General features: G+C 46.8%; 2 protein-coding genes across 2 annotated transcripts; one reads left to right on the top strand and one right to left on the bottom strand.

Moving 5' to 3' along the window:
• Positions 1–1,591: 1,591 nt before the first annotated feature.
• SDF2L1 (stromal cell derived factor 2 like 1) lies at positions 1,592–4,484 on the bottom strand. The gene is made up of 3 exons (XM_065739327.1): positions 4,325–4,484; positions 3,647–3,843; positions 1,592–1,870 (listed from the first exon to the last, which is right to left on the bottom strand). The coding sequence occupies exons 1-3, from the start codon at positions 4,482–4,484 to the stop codon at positions 1,592–1,594; spliced, it is 636 nt and encodes a 211-aa protein (XP_065595399.1).
• A 3,705-nt stretch (positions 4,485–8,189) lies between these two features.
• Positions 8,190–15,861, top strand: YDJC (YdjC chitooligosaccharide deacetylase homolog). Its single transcript, XM_065739290.1, has 5 exons — positions 8,190–8,440; positions 13,119–13,278; positions 14,117–14,216; positions 14,956–15,133; positions 15,543–15,861. Exons 1-5 carry the CDS (start codon positions 8,283–8,285, stop codon positions 15,859–15,861), a joined length of 915 nt encoding a protein of 304 aa, XP_065595362.1. The 5' UTR covers positions 8,190–8,282.
• The last annotated feature ends 2,575 nt before the right edge of the window (positions 15,862–18,436 follow it).

Raw genomic sequence — 18,436 nt, forward strand, 5'->3', positions numbered from 1 at the left:
CTTTATTGCTTCAAAAACAATCAGGAATACCAGTGAACCTTACATAAAAGTTTGCTTCTAAGACAAAACCATAAAAGCTCATTTCATCTCCAAAATGCCTGTTATCCTTCAATACTGTAAGATTAACAGAAAAACACTCTTACCTTCTTCGAAGAATATCACAAAACAACAGAGGTTTCTTGTTCTGCAGAACACGAAGGGATCTTCACTAGTATCAAACCCCTAAATAAAATCTGAAGCTATTCTGTGCAGCACAAGTGTGTGAGGGATCAGCATATGAAGCACAAGCATACAGGCCCATTTATAGTTTAAATGAAATTACGTACTACACCTCATCGACACTCACTCTCTATAGAATGTGACAGTAAAAGCAGTAAATAACTTTCCTGCTTCATTAACTGATTGGTTAATTAAGACCATAATCAGTTATAGATGAAAAACACCAACATCTGGACTTGCAGACTTCACACTCATGGAGTGAGCTTCTATCTTTAAAACAAATAGGAAATGTAATAACTCTGTTTTAGTCAGCATTTCCAGCAATACACTGTAACAAAAGTGCTCAAGAGTTAGGACTTATTTCCCCTCTCTCCAGAGGAAGAACAGCACAGAAATTAAGGTCTCATTCGATGAAGATTCCTTGCTATCACTCTAAGAGATCATCCCTCTGCTAAAGATCCAGGACCAAACCATTTTCTAAGATTTACTTTTTCTTTTTCTTCTAGATTTGCACAGAAGAACCCCACACGGGTGTAAGTCCTACTACTTATTCACCAGGATTCTCATACTGAGCTTGCAGTGACATGCAAGAACAACATAATTCATATTTATTCACATCACATTAAAGTTTATAAAATTCTAATATTAATTAAACAAGTAGTAGCTTTCTGCACCAGTTCCTAGAGCAGAAGTCTTACTGTTTGATAATGAGCAGCATCACAATCAGCAGAAAAAAACCCAAAACAAAACAAATTTCTTGGGAGAGTGGTAATAAATAAAAACTTGTCCTCTTACTTCAATGCACAATATTTCCAGCTTTTCCATACATGCACAATGAAACTCACGAGACACACTGGAAACAATTTTCAGATGGACTGAAATATTTTCCTGAAATGTTGAAACAGCTGAATGACTCATCCAAACAACACCATTCTCCAAGAAATATTTTCCCTTTCTAGACTTTCTCTCTTAACTAATAGCATTCTCTCATTAGCTAGAAATAAGTTTCCAAATATTTAATTATAATTGAAAAAAAAAAAAGATTACAAAATACAAAGTTCTGTGGTACCTGGAACTACAGAGATGTACTTTGTTTTTTCCATTCCTTTTGAATTTGAGAAGTAATGAGCAAAATAAATGACAGTGAAAGCTAACACATGATCTAGTTTCACCAAATAAGCTTGAAGATTTAGAAAGGATTTCTTTAAAATGTCTTAGCTTGGGAGATGCCATTCCCATGGAAGTGCTGCATTCCTAGAGTGAACTAATGCCCTTCAGTAACACAGAAAGTCACTTAGACAAGACGGGACCTTTTAAGCGACCAAGTATTAGCATCTCTGGTAAGATGAACCTTATAGGACCCTCTGTCAGTTCAGAGCTCATCATGTTTTGCAAGGTCCATACTGGGTTTGATGAAGACTCCTTCCATTGCCTTCCAGTAGTTGTGATGATTAGCAGTGGGCATGCCATGAACTTCCCGCTGGCCTCTAATGGGATGGCCATATTGTTCCCCAGTTATTGAAAGGAACACCTCAGTTCCCACGTGCTTGAAGCGCACCGCGTCCTCCCGCTCCCAGTGAGTCCCACTGCATTGCACAATCCATATATCCAGGTCATCTCCTTCACCATCATCACCAAAGGCACTTACTTCCTGTTAGAGACAAATCTCAAGTGAAAATATAAGCAAACACTGCCAATGCACACACAAAACATCAGCCACAAAGCCAGCAAAATTTAAAGGCAAGGATGCAGAGGAAAGAAACACCGCATTGCTGTCAAGAGTGCTCAAATCCAGAATCAGTAACTCTCTGTGACTACAGCCTGAACATAAATTGCCAAACTCCAACATACATTAGAGACTAAAGACAATCTGAGCAGAGATCAGAGCAATCCTTCTGACAAAAATTTCAGAAGAATCAACACTAATGCTGATGCAAATTTTCCCCACTAAAACATGCTTATAACTGTAAATACTAATTTTGTAGTACAACACTTCAGAGTTACCACTGCAAAAATATTTTTCATCACAAGGTCCCAGCATTTTTACTTATTAAAGAATTGTATTCCTTTTCTACTTTATTATACCAAGATTACAAGTTCGCAGCTATTTGTTTTGCACTACTGGACAGACAGCTGAATGGCTCTTCAAAAAAAAAAAAAAGATGGACCACCATTAAGGCAAATGAATTACTGCTAAAACAAAGGTCAGAGGTCAGATTTCATTACGCGCCCCCAAAACCTCTGTCTGCATCAACCTGGCAGGATCAGCTCCAACTGTTTCAGGCTCAGCAAGAAGTGATTAACAACTTGAAAACAGAACTGTAGTAGTTTGTACCTATCAAGCTAATAGTTTAGAGCCATGTTAATTCAAGCTTTTGTAGTCCATACGGTATCAAAGACAACATGCCAATTGGAAAATCAAACCTTGTTAAGAATATGAAATAAAGGTTTGTATTCAGAACCACACCTTATTTCAATAAGATAATTAGTCACAGTCTCATCAATCTCTAGGAGACCATTTAAAATCTCCTTTTGCTTCGACGCTGTGAAAACACATAGCAAATACAAAGGAAAAAAAAATGACAGCTGCTGGATATTTTCATATTAATGACAATGTTGATTAATTGTCTAAACTAGCAAATGACTAAAGGTGGAAAGTCTTAGGGAATCCACCTGGTCTTTAAATAATTCTTCTGAAATGCTATTTTTCCATCACTTACTCTGTTTTAATAAATACATAAACCAGCTACCTTACTTACCCTTACAAAACCAACCTTTACTGTTTCAGCCACTTTCAGACTGTTTCTACAAATAGTCTGCTTTTCCAAACTAGAATCTAATGATCTGTCTACTTAGTCTAACAGAAGAATAAAATGACTACTAAAAACAAACTTACAACAAATTTGGATTACATTTTAAGAAGGACTTTCAATTCTAGACAATCATTTGATAAGGCTGGGCCACAGTTACAGTGAGGAACGGTGCTCTAGAAATACATAAAATGGCAAATAAAGATGATTGTGAAAGTGGGTTTGTTTTTTTCTGGCAAGGGAGGACAAATAAATAAGCAAAGGGAAATAAAATAGACACAAGGAGATAACTGAGATTAATGGACTGGAATACCAGGGAACTTGGATATAGGAAATCCTAAGTGTCCTAAGATGCAATTAACTGTCTGGCTGGTTGGTATTCATGATGTTGAGAAAAGTGGCTAATGTCCTATACTGTAAAAGTGCAAAACATGTCAAAACAATCATCAAAGCATCAGTGGTGCAAAATAAAGAAACCAATATAGGTTTGTAAAAGCTAGCGTGACAAACCGATACCGGTAGATATTACATTTTGGCTATCAAGAAATCTGGAAAGAGGTACTGTCAATACCAACGTGCATTATTTACACAGAAACTTATGATTTAGAACGACTTACCTGGTTATTGGAGAGCGGCGATGGGAAGTGATGAGTGTGTAAGTTCTTTCCTGTGTTGACGTGGGTAAGTCGTATTGCTTGCCCACATTTCACGGGGGTTCCGCGCTGGCAGCTGCCGTCAGCCTTCCCACGAATCCGCCAGTAACTGTTGGCATCATCCGAAGCTTCAACTCCTGTCACTGACTGTTGCCCACTTCCTGTTGGAATAGAATGAAATGGCAGGAGACTTAACCCACTTCTGGAGCTCAGGAATACCCGAAAGAACTGAAGGCAGATGCTCCAAACACGCAGGCACGACACAACTGTTAAGATACTGCCTCACAGCCCATTTTCTCACTCCTATGGGAACGCAGGTAAAACATCCTTCAGCCTGAAGAACCTCACGGAGGCCCTCGATGCAGCACAGGACTCACCTCAGCGAGGCGGCAAAGCATCCGCCTCACCCCGCAAACGCAGGAGACGCGGAGCCCGCCTGCTCGGCCTCGCCGCGCCCCGGGCCGCCGCTGCCTCCTCTCCCCGCCAGGTGCCCCGGGACAGACCGGAGCACCGCGCAGCGTCGTACCCCGATCCCCTCACAGCTTCCCGCGGCCGTTTCCCGCCCTTTCCCTCCCCGCCGTTTCCTCGCCCCCTCCCCGCTCTCCTCCGCCACTTCGCGGCTCCCGCCCCTATCCCACTCACCGGAGCCGTACTTGACCTCGTGGGAATGCAGCCGAACGCTGTGGCGAGTGTTAAGCAGCTTCAGCACCGAGCCGCAGGTCACAGCTCCCGGCGCCGGCTCCCGCCCGCCACACAGTCCGCACAGGAGCAGCACAGGGAGGAGGCGGCAGCCGCCCCGCATGGCGCCGCAGCCCGCCCGGCACCGACACCGCGCAGCGGAGCGCGCTCCCGCAGCCCCTCAGCGAGCTCGGCCAATCGCCCTCGTCAGCGCTGCAGTCGACCAATCGCCGCCCAAGCTCTGCTCGGCCTCCAACTCTCATTGGGCCACGACAAAAAGAGCTCGCGGCCCGGCGGGAGGAGCTCATTGGGCAGGGGGAAAGAGGCGACCAATCAGAGCGAGCGGCGTGGCGCCTCCCAGGGCGGGGCGCGACGGTGCGCTGAGGCGCTTTGACATCAGCGACAGCCGGGGGGGGGCGGGGCTGCGGCTGGGCGCGGTGTCGCGCGGTGTCGCGCAGTGTCGCGCGGTGTCGCCTATCGCAGCCGCGGTCCGCGCCGTTCCCGCCCTCTGCCGCGGCCGGAGCCGGGCCCGGAGCGTGGGTAATTCTTCAGAGATAAAGAGATTAATAGCGCCTATTCTGCGTGGAAGGGAATGGATGAAGGGAGCACTGCACTCACCCCACAGTACTGCAGTCTGAAGGATTCCCCCCTGCGAACAGTAACGACGCAGTGTCCTTTATCAATAGGGAACCGCTGTGGACAAAGGACGCAGGAGCTCCTTCGCAGCCCGTTACCCTTTGCGTGTGAAGCTCATCGCTGCACTGAGCCGTATCTCACGAGCTGCCAAAGTACAGCATCGTTTAACAGAGTTTGACCTTCTTAGCAACACAGCAGCACATAGAAGAGCACCTGCCTTGGGATTTAATCATTTGTAAGGATGGCACTCTGCATTGGCAGCACCGGACTGCAACGCTGCACTTCCTATTAAGTGATGATTTAGAAAACGTATTAGTATTGCTGGCTAGCAGAAACACCATAAGGTGACCCTGATCTCTTCCACCAATCCACGAGGTTGTGTCCTGCCATGTGATGCTACTCGCTTTGAGTGGTCAGGGCTTTTCTTCGTGCTTGCCTGTTTTATGTATCTGCTTCTAAGAAGAATCTCTGACTTAAATGTCAGATTTGCCTCTAAAGAAGCCTGCGTCCTAAACTCAGCCACATACGCACATTTGCACGCGCACACACACACACAAACTGTGTTCATCTGAGGACTAAAACTTCGTAGTCCCAGAAATATATTTCTTCATACACAAAATAAAATAAAAAAGTCTTACATTGCTAAGACAGGAGCTCACATTTGCTGTTGTGACAAAGATGGCAAAAACAAATGTCTGTAGTTGCCATTTTAGCCGTGGAAAATCAATCATAAGGGTCTTTAGCTGGCACCTGTCTATCTTTCTGGGAGGTCGCTCAGCCCCAGTGCATTTAGTACCACTTACATGGTGCTCCCTACAATGCTTTTCAGTTGTACTTTACAAACATAATTGGGTTAGAACGGCTGCCAACGAAGAACCCCATCAATGCCAAACACAATTAACAATTAACAGCCACCTCATTGCTACAAGGCCCGCTGTTGTTTCTAGCAAAATGCTGTAGGCTGCAGGTAAACTTGCCACTGAAATTAACTGATGATGCATGTTGGGAATGGAAACAACAGCACATCTGATAGGAATCTCGTGCTGCTGCTTTACACACACGGAATAATTCAGTGGTGCTGCAAAAGCAAAGAATACAATGTGTGACTACACTGCTCCTGTCTTCAGTCACTTAACCCTGCAATCATTTTGCATACTGGATTTTCAAGGACTGAAAGCACCTACAATTTCCACTCAGGTGCACCTCTTTTCTCTTTTTATTATATAGTAAGTGTAAAGTCTGAAAAGCAGACTTTAACAGATTTGGCAGTGGCAAATACTTCTGCTGAACAGGAATGGGAGATTTGTGGCACAAGAAAATTTCAGAGGGAGTATACTAACCTGAAGAAATGTACTAATGGAAAGGATTTTCCTTCTTTTCATATTCGTCTTTTTAGAAAATGCTTTAAGTTTTCTGTTTGCTTTGAGCAACAAAAGCAGTGACTGACAACCAAGGTATCAGGCAACTCCTGGGCTTGATGTACGCCTCAGAAGGGAGGAGTCCATTTTTGCGTGTCAACAGCCTCTGATTCATGGTGAACATTGCAACAGCATTGCCTGGATTCTCTTTCCTGGGCCCTCACTGACCCCAGGCAAGGTAGGGGTGCCCCCCAGGTGAGCACCTCTGAGACCCACAGTGCAGCACGGCTGCCTGCCAGGCCTTAGGATTGCTCTGCAGCCGGAACACAGGATGGAGAAATGGAGAAATGGGAATCAAGTCCGATAAGAAAAGCCTCCACGAACTTCATTCAGTGATTAAGAAGGACGTTACTGTCAGTAGTATTAAGTGCACACTAAGGTTAAGAAGCCAGGCTTTGTCTAAGATTCTTATGTAGCATCTCTCACCTGTGCAGAGTCAAGCAGCACTGACAGCACTAGAAAGGAGGCAGAAAAGCCCAGAGTTTGCGTTGGCAAAGGGAAGATGTGTCTGGTTTTGTTCCATGACTTTACTTCAGAGCCACGCTGGTTTAATCTGTTACAGTACCAACCCTCATCAGAAAATGAAGCCTTGGGTGAATGAGGTTCATCTAGAAGAGGAAGCAAGTAGCAGTGCACAAATATCCGCTCAGAAATGCCAAGAGCATTGGAAACCTTTACAGAACATGAACGCAAAGCACAGCACTGTGTAACGATGGAAACGCAGATGCTGCCAGATTGAGCACGTTCTCTAATACTTCTTAATCTCTCTCTTTAAAAAAAAACTGAATTCCGTACCATTTTTCAATGAGAAAGGAGTCACTAAGGGGGCAGGGGGCCCCCCACCGCTGCAGCCCTGCGCCATAGAGGTGGCTAATGGCCTCCCTCAGTTCACAGACGTCATCCCAGTGCTTACTGAACTATCACTGTCTCCCTGCTCCATACATCGCGTCGCTATTTTTCCTGCTATGTTGGGAACGGCTGAATAATCTGAAGTAACGTTTCAGACTGAGAAGGGGCGTGTTCTGCTTCGGAACTTCATTTTCTCCTCCTGCAGGCTAAAATGCAGGATGATGACATTCCCACTCAACATTTCCGAGCTACTCAGTGCTTTCTTTCACTTTCATTTTGGTAGATCACGAGTCATTTTTCTACAGTAAGGAAAAACGGCAGATGAATGCAAAGACAAGCAGGATTTTGCATGGAGAACCGGCTTACATCCAGCCCTGAGCGGCAGCACGTGCTAGGAGCTGCCCTTCCCACAGCTCCCGTCCTCCCTGCCCTTCCTCAGTCGGGAGCTGTGGGCGCTTCCCGACCGGAGCTCCGAGCCTGGGGTTCGCGCTGACGGCGAGCCAAGGCGGGGGAGAAGACCGCGGGCCGAGGAGCGACATCGTCACGGCGTCGTAGGGACGGTTCGTTTCGCACCGGAGCACCCAAAGGGCGTCACGGAATTACGCGCAGCGCCCGCGGGCACGAGCATCCTCCCCCCCCCCCCCCCAAACGCGCGTTCCCGGAGCGCCCGTCCCCGCGGTGCTGCGGCGGCCCCGTGCCCGCGGGAGAGCTGCAATCCGGGCACCGCGGGCAACGGCGCGAGGCCTGGGAAAGCGGCGCGAAGCCCCTGAGGTGCGCGGCGTCTTTTCAAGCAGCGGTTCGGCACGGCACGAGACGAGGCAGGGCCTTCCTCCCGCACCGCGCTCAGATGCGGGCCCGGGGCGAGCCGGGCTGGAGCAGGAGGAGCTCCTCCGGGGCCGAGCCGCGGCCGGCTCTGCCCTCGCCGAGCCTGCCCTTTCCTCCTCGCTTCCAGTTTGCAAACTGCTGATTGCTTTGATTGTCCTTTTTCTTTTTTCCATCAGTAGCCATGATCTCTGAGGATGTTTCAAGCAAAGCTAATAGTAACGGGAGATGACTTCGGCTACTGCCCTCGGAGAAACCAAGGCATCGTGGAGTGCTTCCTCGCTAGGGCTGTATCTAACGCGTCCCTCCTGGTCAACGGGAGCGCTGCAGCAGAGGCAGCCGAGCTGGCAAGGAGGTAAGCTACTTCCTTCAGCTTCTTCTGACTCGGGCTGTCACAGAGAGACGATGTCGTGACCGAGGCAGGCATAGGAAAGCTGGATTCTGGGCATCTTTACGACATCCTTCATATTTAAATCACTGACCTGTAATTCATGCCCCAGATGCGACTCTTCCACTGCACTGCCCACCCTATTAAGGTAACAACACCACTTACAGTTTTACTTGTACTTGGATTTTGTTGGATTTTATTTTCCTGTACTTTTAAAAATGTACCATCGGAATGACAGTCCGTGCTGTACTTTCAAACCAAACTGCTGTTCCTAAAACTACTGGGGCATAAATGTACAGGCCTTTAAATCTAACTTAATTTGCTGCATTTGAACAGGTTGAACATAAAGACAGCCAGGCTCTTCTCAGAATGTGAGAAAGATGTCATTCTGCAAAGGCTCTGCAGAAAACTTGGCCTTTTCAACCAAAAACTCATAACAGATCGATATTTCTATTCATTTTAAAATTGATAAATCCATTTGTGGAATGAACAAAATCAAAACAAACAGGACCCCCCATCCCACAACAACAGACCCGTGACCAAACAAGCATCAAAAGCAGACTCCACCACCCCCCCATGGTACCTCATGTCTGTGTAGGTACCACCTTCGCTCCTGCGTGGATGGTTTGGAGGTTTGCAGTGCATCCCGTAGAGCAGCCCAGCAAATCCTTTAATAGGAGGCTTGGAAGGTAAAACCCAGCCAATGCTCCCAGCTCCTGGGTGGGCAGGTGCTGTGAACTAGGAGCACGTCCCGGAGCAGTAGGACTGAGGAGAAAAAAAAAAGGAAATCAGAAAAAGGAAAGGAGCTGGACTGGGACTAGAAACGCTGAGGCTTTACACTTCAGATGCATCTTCTGCAGGGGCAGCACGATGAGAGCTCCGGCGCCCTTGTTCTCCTTGAGCGTCCCTTCCCCCTTATGACTGCTTTTCCAGGTCCTTGGAAGTCGCCTGCAGCTTCTGTGGTGCGATTGAGCGTTGGGAGGTGCGGGAAGGTCGGGCTGTGGCTCAGCAGCAAACCGATCTGTTGGAAAGGTTGGAGACCGCGCTTAAACACCGGGAGGGGAACCGTGCCTCGAGGGGAAGGGCAGCAGAGCTAGGCATGGCCCGTTAGTAAGTAAAACAAATGAAACGTAAAGCAAGGAGATAAAGCCAGCACTTCCCTCAGACATTTAGGCACCATGAAGCCCTTTAAGCCCCAAGGCTCTGGTAATAGCTCTGCTATTTTAGCTGTGGTCTTTAGCAGGCTTTTAAATATAGAATCCACCTGGCCTCATTTCCATAGCTAGAATGTAGGCTGTATAATCAGAGATTTAAAAAGCATCTTTGAATCCAGGTCACTACACTTGTGCTGACAGCTGATAGTAGTGTAAAAAAAAATAAAAAAGCCAAGTTAGATGATGAGTGACAGCAGAAGCTGCAACCTGTGCCATGGTTTTGCTCTTCTGGGAAGTAATTTTGAATTGTACATGTGAATTAAATATATTTAAATCTATTTCTGAGACTGTAAGCTGGGTGACTTTGGAAACATCTGTTAGCACTGAAGATTAACGAGCCAGGTTCAACAGTTCCTCACTTGTCTGTAATTTCCTGCAGCTGCATTCAATCCTGCCCATGCACGGAGTGTTTGCAGGTGTGGGCTAAGGGATTTGTGTAATTACGGCTCAAATCAGGTGGTGCTAGCATACCTGTATTAAACTGGCATCTGAACATGTAAATGAAAACGTCACCCCCGGGACATATAGGCCAGGCTCATTAAAAATAGCATTTAATCTTCATCTTGTTCCACAATGCAAGAAAATTAGGAGGGGGAAAAGCATAACGTTGCTTTGCTACCTCACTGCTCTTACTCCCTCTTTCCCCTGCTCGATGCTGACCCCCATCTCATGGCGAATGTTGAAGTTTTACAACCTTTTGTGCTCTATGCCCTGTCTTTTTCCTCATGTGTGTGTTATCCCATAGCTACCTCGCTAAGCAAGTACCACACCCACATATATGTACATAGGCACACTTTACCTCCACAGCAGAGCTTGCAGCCTGGGCTGGACAACGCTTTTTGCTGGTGTGAGATCGTGGACTGGAGATCTTCAGTCAATACAAAGATTTAATTGAAAATAAAGGCACAGCCTTGTGCAATGTACAGAACCAGTTCTTAACACTGCAGAGGCTTTGGAGTGTTACTGCCTGCAAGAACAAGTCCTTAGCACTAACAGAGCAAACCAAGATGGTATTTGATAGTATGCAGTGAGATAAATACTGCTATAGGGTGAATGTGGGCAGTGGAGAAAAACAAACACATGCAAATGCCCACATGGCATAGATGGATTTTTACTGAAGCAGGATATCTGGATTCATAGGTTCGTAGGATATTTATATGAGACCCTTAATTGCTTCACACTTGGTCTGAAACCCAATGAGCCAGTGGTTTCCCAGATAAGGATACAAACAGGATGTTGAAGGTGGGATCTGTTTACCCATCAGGGAGAAGAGTAAGTGCCGTGCTTATCCCAGAGTATGCAGCCTCGAGCAAAGAATTGCCAAGAGTCTGAGCTTGGGGAGGTCTGTAATTCCCACAGCCATTGCAGCTGCTGTTCAGAGCACAGGGACTGAACAGAGCCCATGATGTGAGTGGGCAGGGAGGAGCCGGGGCACAATTGCTCATCTGCCAAACTCAGAAGTGTGCTGCAAAGCTGGCAGCGTTTTAAGGTGACTCAGTACAGGGGCACGGTCTCTGGGGACCCTCTGCCATTAACTGCAACTGCACAAAAGCCCATTGCCTCAGCAGAGGCACTTGTTCAGAGCACTTGTATGGCAAAATAAGCAACTACTTGAGAAGGAAGCCGTTCAGCTGGTTGTATTTCCTCTATTTCACGGTGTCCAACCTTTTGGCTCACCTGGGCTGCGTTCAGTGAAGAGGAATTGTCCAGGGCCATATCTACATTGGTTGCTTTGCAAGTAATGGCTCCTGATTATTTCTGTGGAGACTACAACAGATATAAAGAGCATAATAACTCTACTTAAAAGAGCAAATTCTCAGACAAAAAGTGCTCCTTTTCAACAGTCACCACATCGTGCATTCTCCAGGACAGCAGGAGAGGCTTGCAGACTCCTGCACTGCCACCTCCCAGAAGGTTGTAGAAGGGTCACTGCTGCTTAAAACAACCACCAGAATCAGTTTGTTTATTTTATTGCAGAAACTGTTGCTTGAAGCTCAGTGCTCATCCTTTTGAATTGTATTTTAGCTAGAATAATTAGCAGTTAGATTGGATTGGCAATGAAAAGCAATGCAGGTTCTGCCCTGTTCATAAAGTCTTAAGTGGAGGATTGGTTATGAGGGCGAACCCACCATAGCTGAGCTCTGCTTCCAGTGTGGCATCGCGTGCTGAGCTGCTTGAGGTCCTGGTCTCTGCTTCAATATTTCTACCAATAAAATAGCAGATACTTCATTGCCTCTGAAAAGACCTGGGCAGCTATGAAGTATGTTTGTGTAGGGGAAGTTCCCTCGACTTTTTTCCCTGTCTTTTTTTCCCCCTCCCTCCTACAATGCAGCATGCTTTGCTACTGATCTTTGGCTACAGAAGCTATGTGTGTCAGGCAAGAGGCACTCCAGAATACTCTGAAGAGCTAGTCCAGTGTGCCTGATAGCAGAAGAAAGCCTGCAGGTTCAGTCTTAAAGGCCAAGCCTCTGGGCTCTGGACAGAGCGTTACTGGATCCCAGTCCCCCGAGGCACGGCCCAGCTGTTAACATAATCTTGAAGTTTTACTCTCATTTCCATCTCATGGCACTTGGGGCTTCAGATACTTGTACAGTGTCAGGATTGTTTGGGATGAACACTGAGCCATTGGTTAAATGGTGCTGAAGGAGCATCACCTGGCTCACTCTGCATCCAGAGAAAATGCACATATTTGGGTACAGGAAAATGCAGTCTGGAAGCAGAGCCCTGCTGTGTGCACTGAGATGTGTACCTTCTTGTGTCCCTAAAGCTCTCCTGGCATGCTTGCTTCTGTGCGTCTCCTATAGGTGAATATTTCTGAAGAAGTTTCTCACATGCTGTGTTTTGAGTTTTGGTTTCAGTGCTAGCATCCCAGAGCTGTTAACAGTTCCTCTTTATATACCTCAGTACCAATAGTCTCTCAAACCAGCCAGGTCTAATTCCAGGAGAAAACTATTAAGATATTCAGCTGGTGTTTGCCAAAGCTCTGAAACATGCTCTCATGTTACAGTCAGAGTCTCCCCTTACAGCAAGGACAGGGCCAGCTCTCTGCACTTCCACATTCTGCACATTCTGCAGCTCCAGGGCTGGTTTCAGCTCAGGCAGAGAAGCTCTAATGCAGTGCAGCACGGTGCCTGGCTCCTCGGTGTCCCACACCTGTCAGAAAAGTTTGCCTTTTCCTGAAAATAGCTTTGCTCGTGGCGTTGCACAATTGGAGGCAGTTCAAATGATGCCCCTGGGAGTCAGCAGTGAGGGGCCCAGCTGTTCATTGCTTGCCCTCCCACAGCACAAGGCACCAAGAAAAGATCCAAGGATGTATGGTAGTGAGCTCAACACTTTAGATTAGTCCAGATCTGTCACAGAAACCTCACGCTTTTGCTGCAGTAAGGGAGGGAGAGGTGCAAAGTTTGAGAGGTACTTTATTCCTATTACAGATACAACATCCCCATAGGACTGCACGCCAACCTCTCTGAGGGCTCCCCTGTGTGTGAGGTGCTCAAGACAAACTCTTCTCTGCTCAATGAAGATGGATTTTTCCACGGCAAAATGGGATTCAGAACAGCTCTATCAAAAGGCCTCCTAAATATGTCAGAGGTAGGAGAGAGCTACTTACGTAGCAGAAATGCTCAGTCAGGGCCTGAAGCAGTGCTGGAGCACCTGGGGGAGGGCAGGGCCAGCCCAGGGAGCTCAGGTGCGTGCAGTGTACCTGAGTGAAGGGAGGGGGGTGGGGCCAGGTTCTTCCCTGCCCATCCCAGCCCTCATGTAAGGGTTGGCAGTGGAGGTGAGGGTATCCTGCTGGGAGATCCCCACCTACCAGAGGCCTTTCAAAGGTAAGCAGCTTTTTTTTCCTCTTTGTTTCTGTGGCTGCTGCACTTGGGCTTGTCCTCACTTGCTGCAGCCTGGGACTTTGCCACCCTGCTACTATTGCTGTGCTTTCTGTTGCAGTATAGTGTTATACAAGTACAACTTGATTTCCTGATATAGCTCAGCCTGCACATATTCCAGCACATGATAGTTGAAGATCTTTATAGATTACAGCTGGGAGCATGCTTACAGGTAGACCTGTGCTGTGTTGCCTTGGCATCTGTGTGCTACACACAATGCTGCTAAAGGCTTTGCAGTCTTTGAGATCTCACTCCTCCCTGCTCCATTAAAGCATAAGCAAATGTGCTTGTTAAATACTTATCTGAGGAGGCAGAAGGGCTACTGAAACAGATACCTGTGAAGAATCTAGCGATCAGTGAAGGAAAAATGCCAGAGAACAGGAGGAGAGCTGTACCTAAGAAGGATGCTGGGCAATCCAGCACCATTGCACACCCAGCACTTTGTGCCTTTCAGTGCCAGGTCTCAAGTACTAACAAGCAACATCTCCAGCACCCATCTTGCACCCTCCTGCTCTCAGCCTTTTCTTTAACCCTTTTCTGCTGTGTAGGTGAAGCAGGAGCTGAAGGCCCAGGTGGATCTGTTCCGTGAGCTAACAGGCCACCTGCCTCCTCACATGGACGGACACCAGCACGTCCATGTCCTCCCAGGTAAGCAGACACTCCTTTTCTTTCCAGCACTAAGCAGATGAGAAGCTCCCTTCCCCAACTCTTGCCATGGCTCCCTGGACAATGAACCTTACAGGATTACTGTAAGGCTCTACAGCTGCAGTCGTGTTCCCACCTGCATTAAATTATCCTCTGAGATTGAAGCCAGTAGCTCTTCTAGGTGCTACAAAATTTGTCCTGGTGGTTGTCTTTCGATTCCAATCTTTTTTGTGAGTTTCAGCATGTTTTTCCTGTACGTATCATAGCCAAGCACCAGTGTCTCAGTTTTCCAACCAGGATGGTTATTGTACTGAGATGGAAAACTTGGACAAAATAAAAATTGGCGTTTTCCCATTAGCACTCAGCTGACTCCAGATGGCATTGCTCTTGGTTATTCACTCTCAACAAATATGGCAGGGACTTGGTGAAGGCCATACAACAGTACAGCCACCTCGGGTGCTCTCTAGGCTCCCAGCCTCAGGAGAGGTTCTTGGACTAAGCACTCACTGCTGAAGGGGAGACGAGGCGTGTACAGCAGCTGTTGAATGAGTAATGCGTTCAGATATTTCCAGTTTAGAAGGGGGCTTTGATGCAGATGAACAAGACAATTTCAGCAGAGAAGCTAAATGATATATATATATATATATGGTTTTAAACACAGAAGGGGTGGATACGGCTAACAGCTTTCAGATTATGTGAGATGGTTATCTGATTCCTGAGTAAAGTGTCTCTTTATTTACAGAGGTCAGAAATGTATTTGCAGAAGTGTTAGAGGAGTATGGGATCAAATATACACGTGTCCCAATAGAGCCAGGCCTCCATAACTGTGAGTGGATTGAGCCATCGCTGCTGGACTTTTATGTGGGAGTAGAAGAAGATTCACTTAACACAGTGGATGTGTTTACAAAGCATGGAATAAGGTGAGATGGGCATTACTCATTCTTTTGTAGTTCTTATTTGGAGATGATGATATTCAGGTTTTAATTGGCCTATTAAGTTAGTTGATAGCAGCGTTTCCCAGTTGGCGCTTTAAGGGACAAACAGAGTTGTAGTTATGTGCACCTGTAAGCTCTCAGGTACCACACAATTCCAGTGCTGTGACAGCATACACTGCCAGAGTAATAACAGAAATGTTGGTATTGTGGATCTGCTGGGACTGCCAGACTGAAGAGCTGCTGATCTAAACAGTATCTCGATTTTGACAAGGAATCAACAAAGAATTACTGGCTTGTAGTTCTGGTTTTACTTCCGATTCCTCATCCACTGGACGCAACCAACTCCTGTCTAACTACCTCGTTAGCATTAATGTGTTCCCACCTCTGGCTGCAGGTGGACTGACGTTTACATTGGTCTGAGTACCATGGGCAAGAACATGTCTGTGAGCGCTGTCCAGAACGCCATCGACACCGCCATCGTGGAGGTGGCATCCAGGCTGCCCCCCCTGCCGCAGCACCGGGCAGTAACGATGGAACTGATGGTGCACCCGGGGTACCCGAGCACCCCCCCCATCGGCGGCTGCGGAGGAGGGCCCGATGATTTCTCGCAGTCCTGGGAGCGCCTGCACGAACTGCGCACCTTAACGACGCCGCAGCTGCAGAGCCATTTCAGAGCGAGGCACATTCAGCTTTGTTCATTCCAAGATCTCTAGTGAGCACCTATGTTTGCACTTCCAGGATACGCAGCTGCTGACGTCCCCAGAAGCCGCCACTGCCACCCTCAGTGCAGCTCCCAGCACGGCTGGCGGGAGCTGTGCGCGCCTGGGGGCTCGTGAAGCCTTCCATGGTGTGAGACAGAGGGTGGGTTCATAGGCTCATAAGGTTGGAAAGGACCTACAAGATCATCTAGTCCAACCATCCTCCTATCACTATCCCTACCCAACTACTAAATCAAATCCCTTTGGATGTGCTCAGGGGAGGTGGAGGTGCTCGTGGCGGGGGTGGAAGTGAAGGGCACAGCCTGCGGGGTCTGAGCTGTCACGATGCCCCAAGTGTGGAGTGAAAATAAAACCATGCCACAGCACCTTTGAGAGCAATTTTTATTAGGGTAGCAGAATGGAATTGCAGAAAGCCTACACCGGGGTCCGTGGGCAGAGGTGCACCGGTGTGTTCCTAGAACTCAGCATGGCTTAGGGACCGGAGAGCACGAGAGCTTTGTTTCCTGAGTTAACAAAAGAGCTGATTTCTTTTGACCTCAGACTTCAACCGCAGTGAACGGTGTGTGATCGTTACCTTTCCCTCAGAGGACCGCCTCCGACCAGGAGCCATCGCCACCTTACGCACTTCAGCATCAGAAACGGAGCGGTGAAGAACACACGAGGGGGAGTGACGGTGATGCTCATCTTCCACGTCATCTTTACAGGTGAAATGAGAACAGCTAGCACAGAGCTCTGCCCGAGGCCTCTCCACATCAGCTGAAGCTCCTCCAATTACACAGCTCTTCCTTTTTCCTTCCAATGGCACCCAAGCCACACTGAAATAAATGCAGTCTTTAACCTGAGAGGCTTACAACCATGAACTACATTGCTTAGTAGTAATGACGGCAGCAAACCACTGCTACAGTTGTTTTAAATAAAAATAAAAATGCAAATTTAAAGGAAGTTTCCATTGCAAACAGACATATCAAGAAGTACAGTGGCTCGTCTGATGCAGAAGTTACACACTTCAGTTCGACAGATAACTTGGCATTATTTTATTACGAATCTGAGTGAGCGTGAAGGAAACAAAATCAGTACCAACGTTCTGCAACCAAAGACACAAAGATGTGAAAAATTTGGTAATAGAGGTGCTCTCACAAGCCAGGAAACACTTAGGAAAGATAAGTTTCCGTAAATAAGGTGAATGTGGTTTAACTTCATTTACCTGCCAAAGAATCTGTCTAAGAACACTTAAACATGAAATTTCTTAGCTCCCTAACTAATAAAAAAAATTCCTTTAAGAGAGGTGAGGAGCTGGGCTGTCATCGTTCACACAATCCAAAATAAAAGCTGGATGAGAGGGGCAAATGAAGGAATAAAGGAATAGCAAATACACAGTAAAAACCAGGAGGCCTATAGCCTGATGCACTAGCTCTGCGAGGGTGCAAAGGTAGAGGCTGCATTAAAACTCACTCCAGTGCAGGAGCCATCCAGCTGTGAGGGATGCCCGAATCCAAGTTCTTGCAACTCCAAGTGATGTGCACTCCCAGCTACCTACGGATTTCTGGAGATCTGTTTGCTCAGTAACACACTCAAGTTCTACAGGTGGGGCAGGAGAAGGCAGCTTGATTGTATGGCAGTTTGACTGGAGCTACAGTCACACCTGGGACTCAGGATGCGCAGGCAGAAGAGAAGCAAGAGAGACACAGGAAAGGGTGCTCAGCTCTGAACAGAAAGGGCATCCTTCAGCATGCGGAGGTGTGCCTGGAGCAAAGGGCAAACAGCTCTGCCCAAGTCAGAATGATACTTGAAGCAGTCATTAAATAATCTAACGTGTATTTTTAAAACAGAGGGACAGCAGCAGTGACGTGTTCAGCTTATTGCTTAATCCTACTCTCATACTATTTTCAGTAATAACTGTACAGCAATGGGGAAGGAAGTGGCACAGGTGCCATTCCCTGAAACGCTCTCTCATGAGCATTTGGATGAAACCACCTCACCAGCAGTGCTAACGCCTAGTATTGGAAATTAACTGATTTCTAAAATCCTGTCTTTCTCCCAAAGTACCAGTTTATTATTTGGGTATAGCTCTTGGTCCTCAGTTTCTGAAGCTTCTGCACTGGTAGCACTGTTATTCTGTGCATGTGAGCCAAGCTAACTTAAGCTAACTTCTATTAAAAATGTAAGCAAGTGAAAGGAATTTGGGCTCATGTTCCACGACTTGTTTGCTGCCTAAATATGTGATTTCCAACAGCAGGGCATAAGCCATTTTCTAATTCAATAACACACACAAGAAATTGGATTTCCCCATTTAATAAACATTTTGTGGTAACATCAGCCAAATTTACATAAGACCTGGACATAATTTCTGATTGGATTTGGGGGTTTTGTTTTTTATTACGTTACAAATTGTAAGGGGAACTTGCAGCAAGTCCCACAGAGCACAGTGCAATGTTTAAGGAGAAGAGTGAACAAAACTGCCAAACACTCAATCATTTCCTGCCAGAAGTGGGATTTCTTTTTCTTCTAAGACATCACTTTGAGGAGGGGCAAAAATTCAATGCTGAATTAAATGAACTCAGGATAGTGG

Source organism: Cyrtonyx montezumae, unplaced genomic scaffold, assembly GCF_038088225.1.
Source record: "Cyrtonyx montezumae isolate F1298 unplaced genomic scaffold, pur_monq_1.0 scaffold_23, whole genome shotgun sequence".
Classification (NCBI taxonomy): domain Eukaryota; kingdom Metazoa; phylum Chordata; class Aves; order Galliformes; family Odontophoridae; genus Cyrtonyx; species Cyrtonyx montezumae.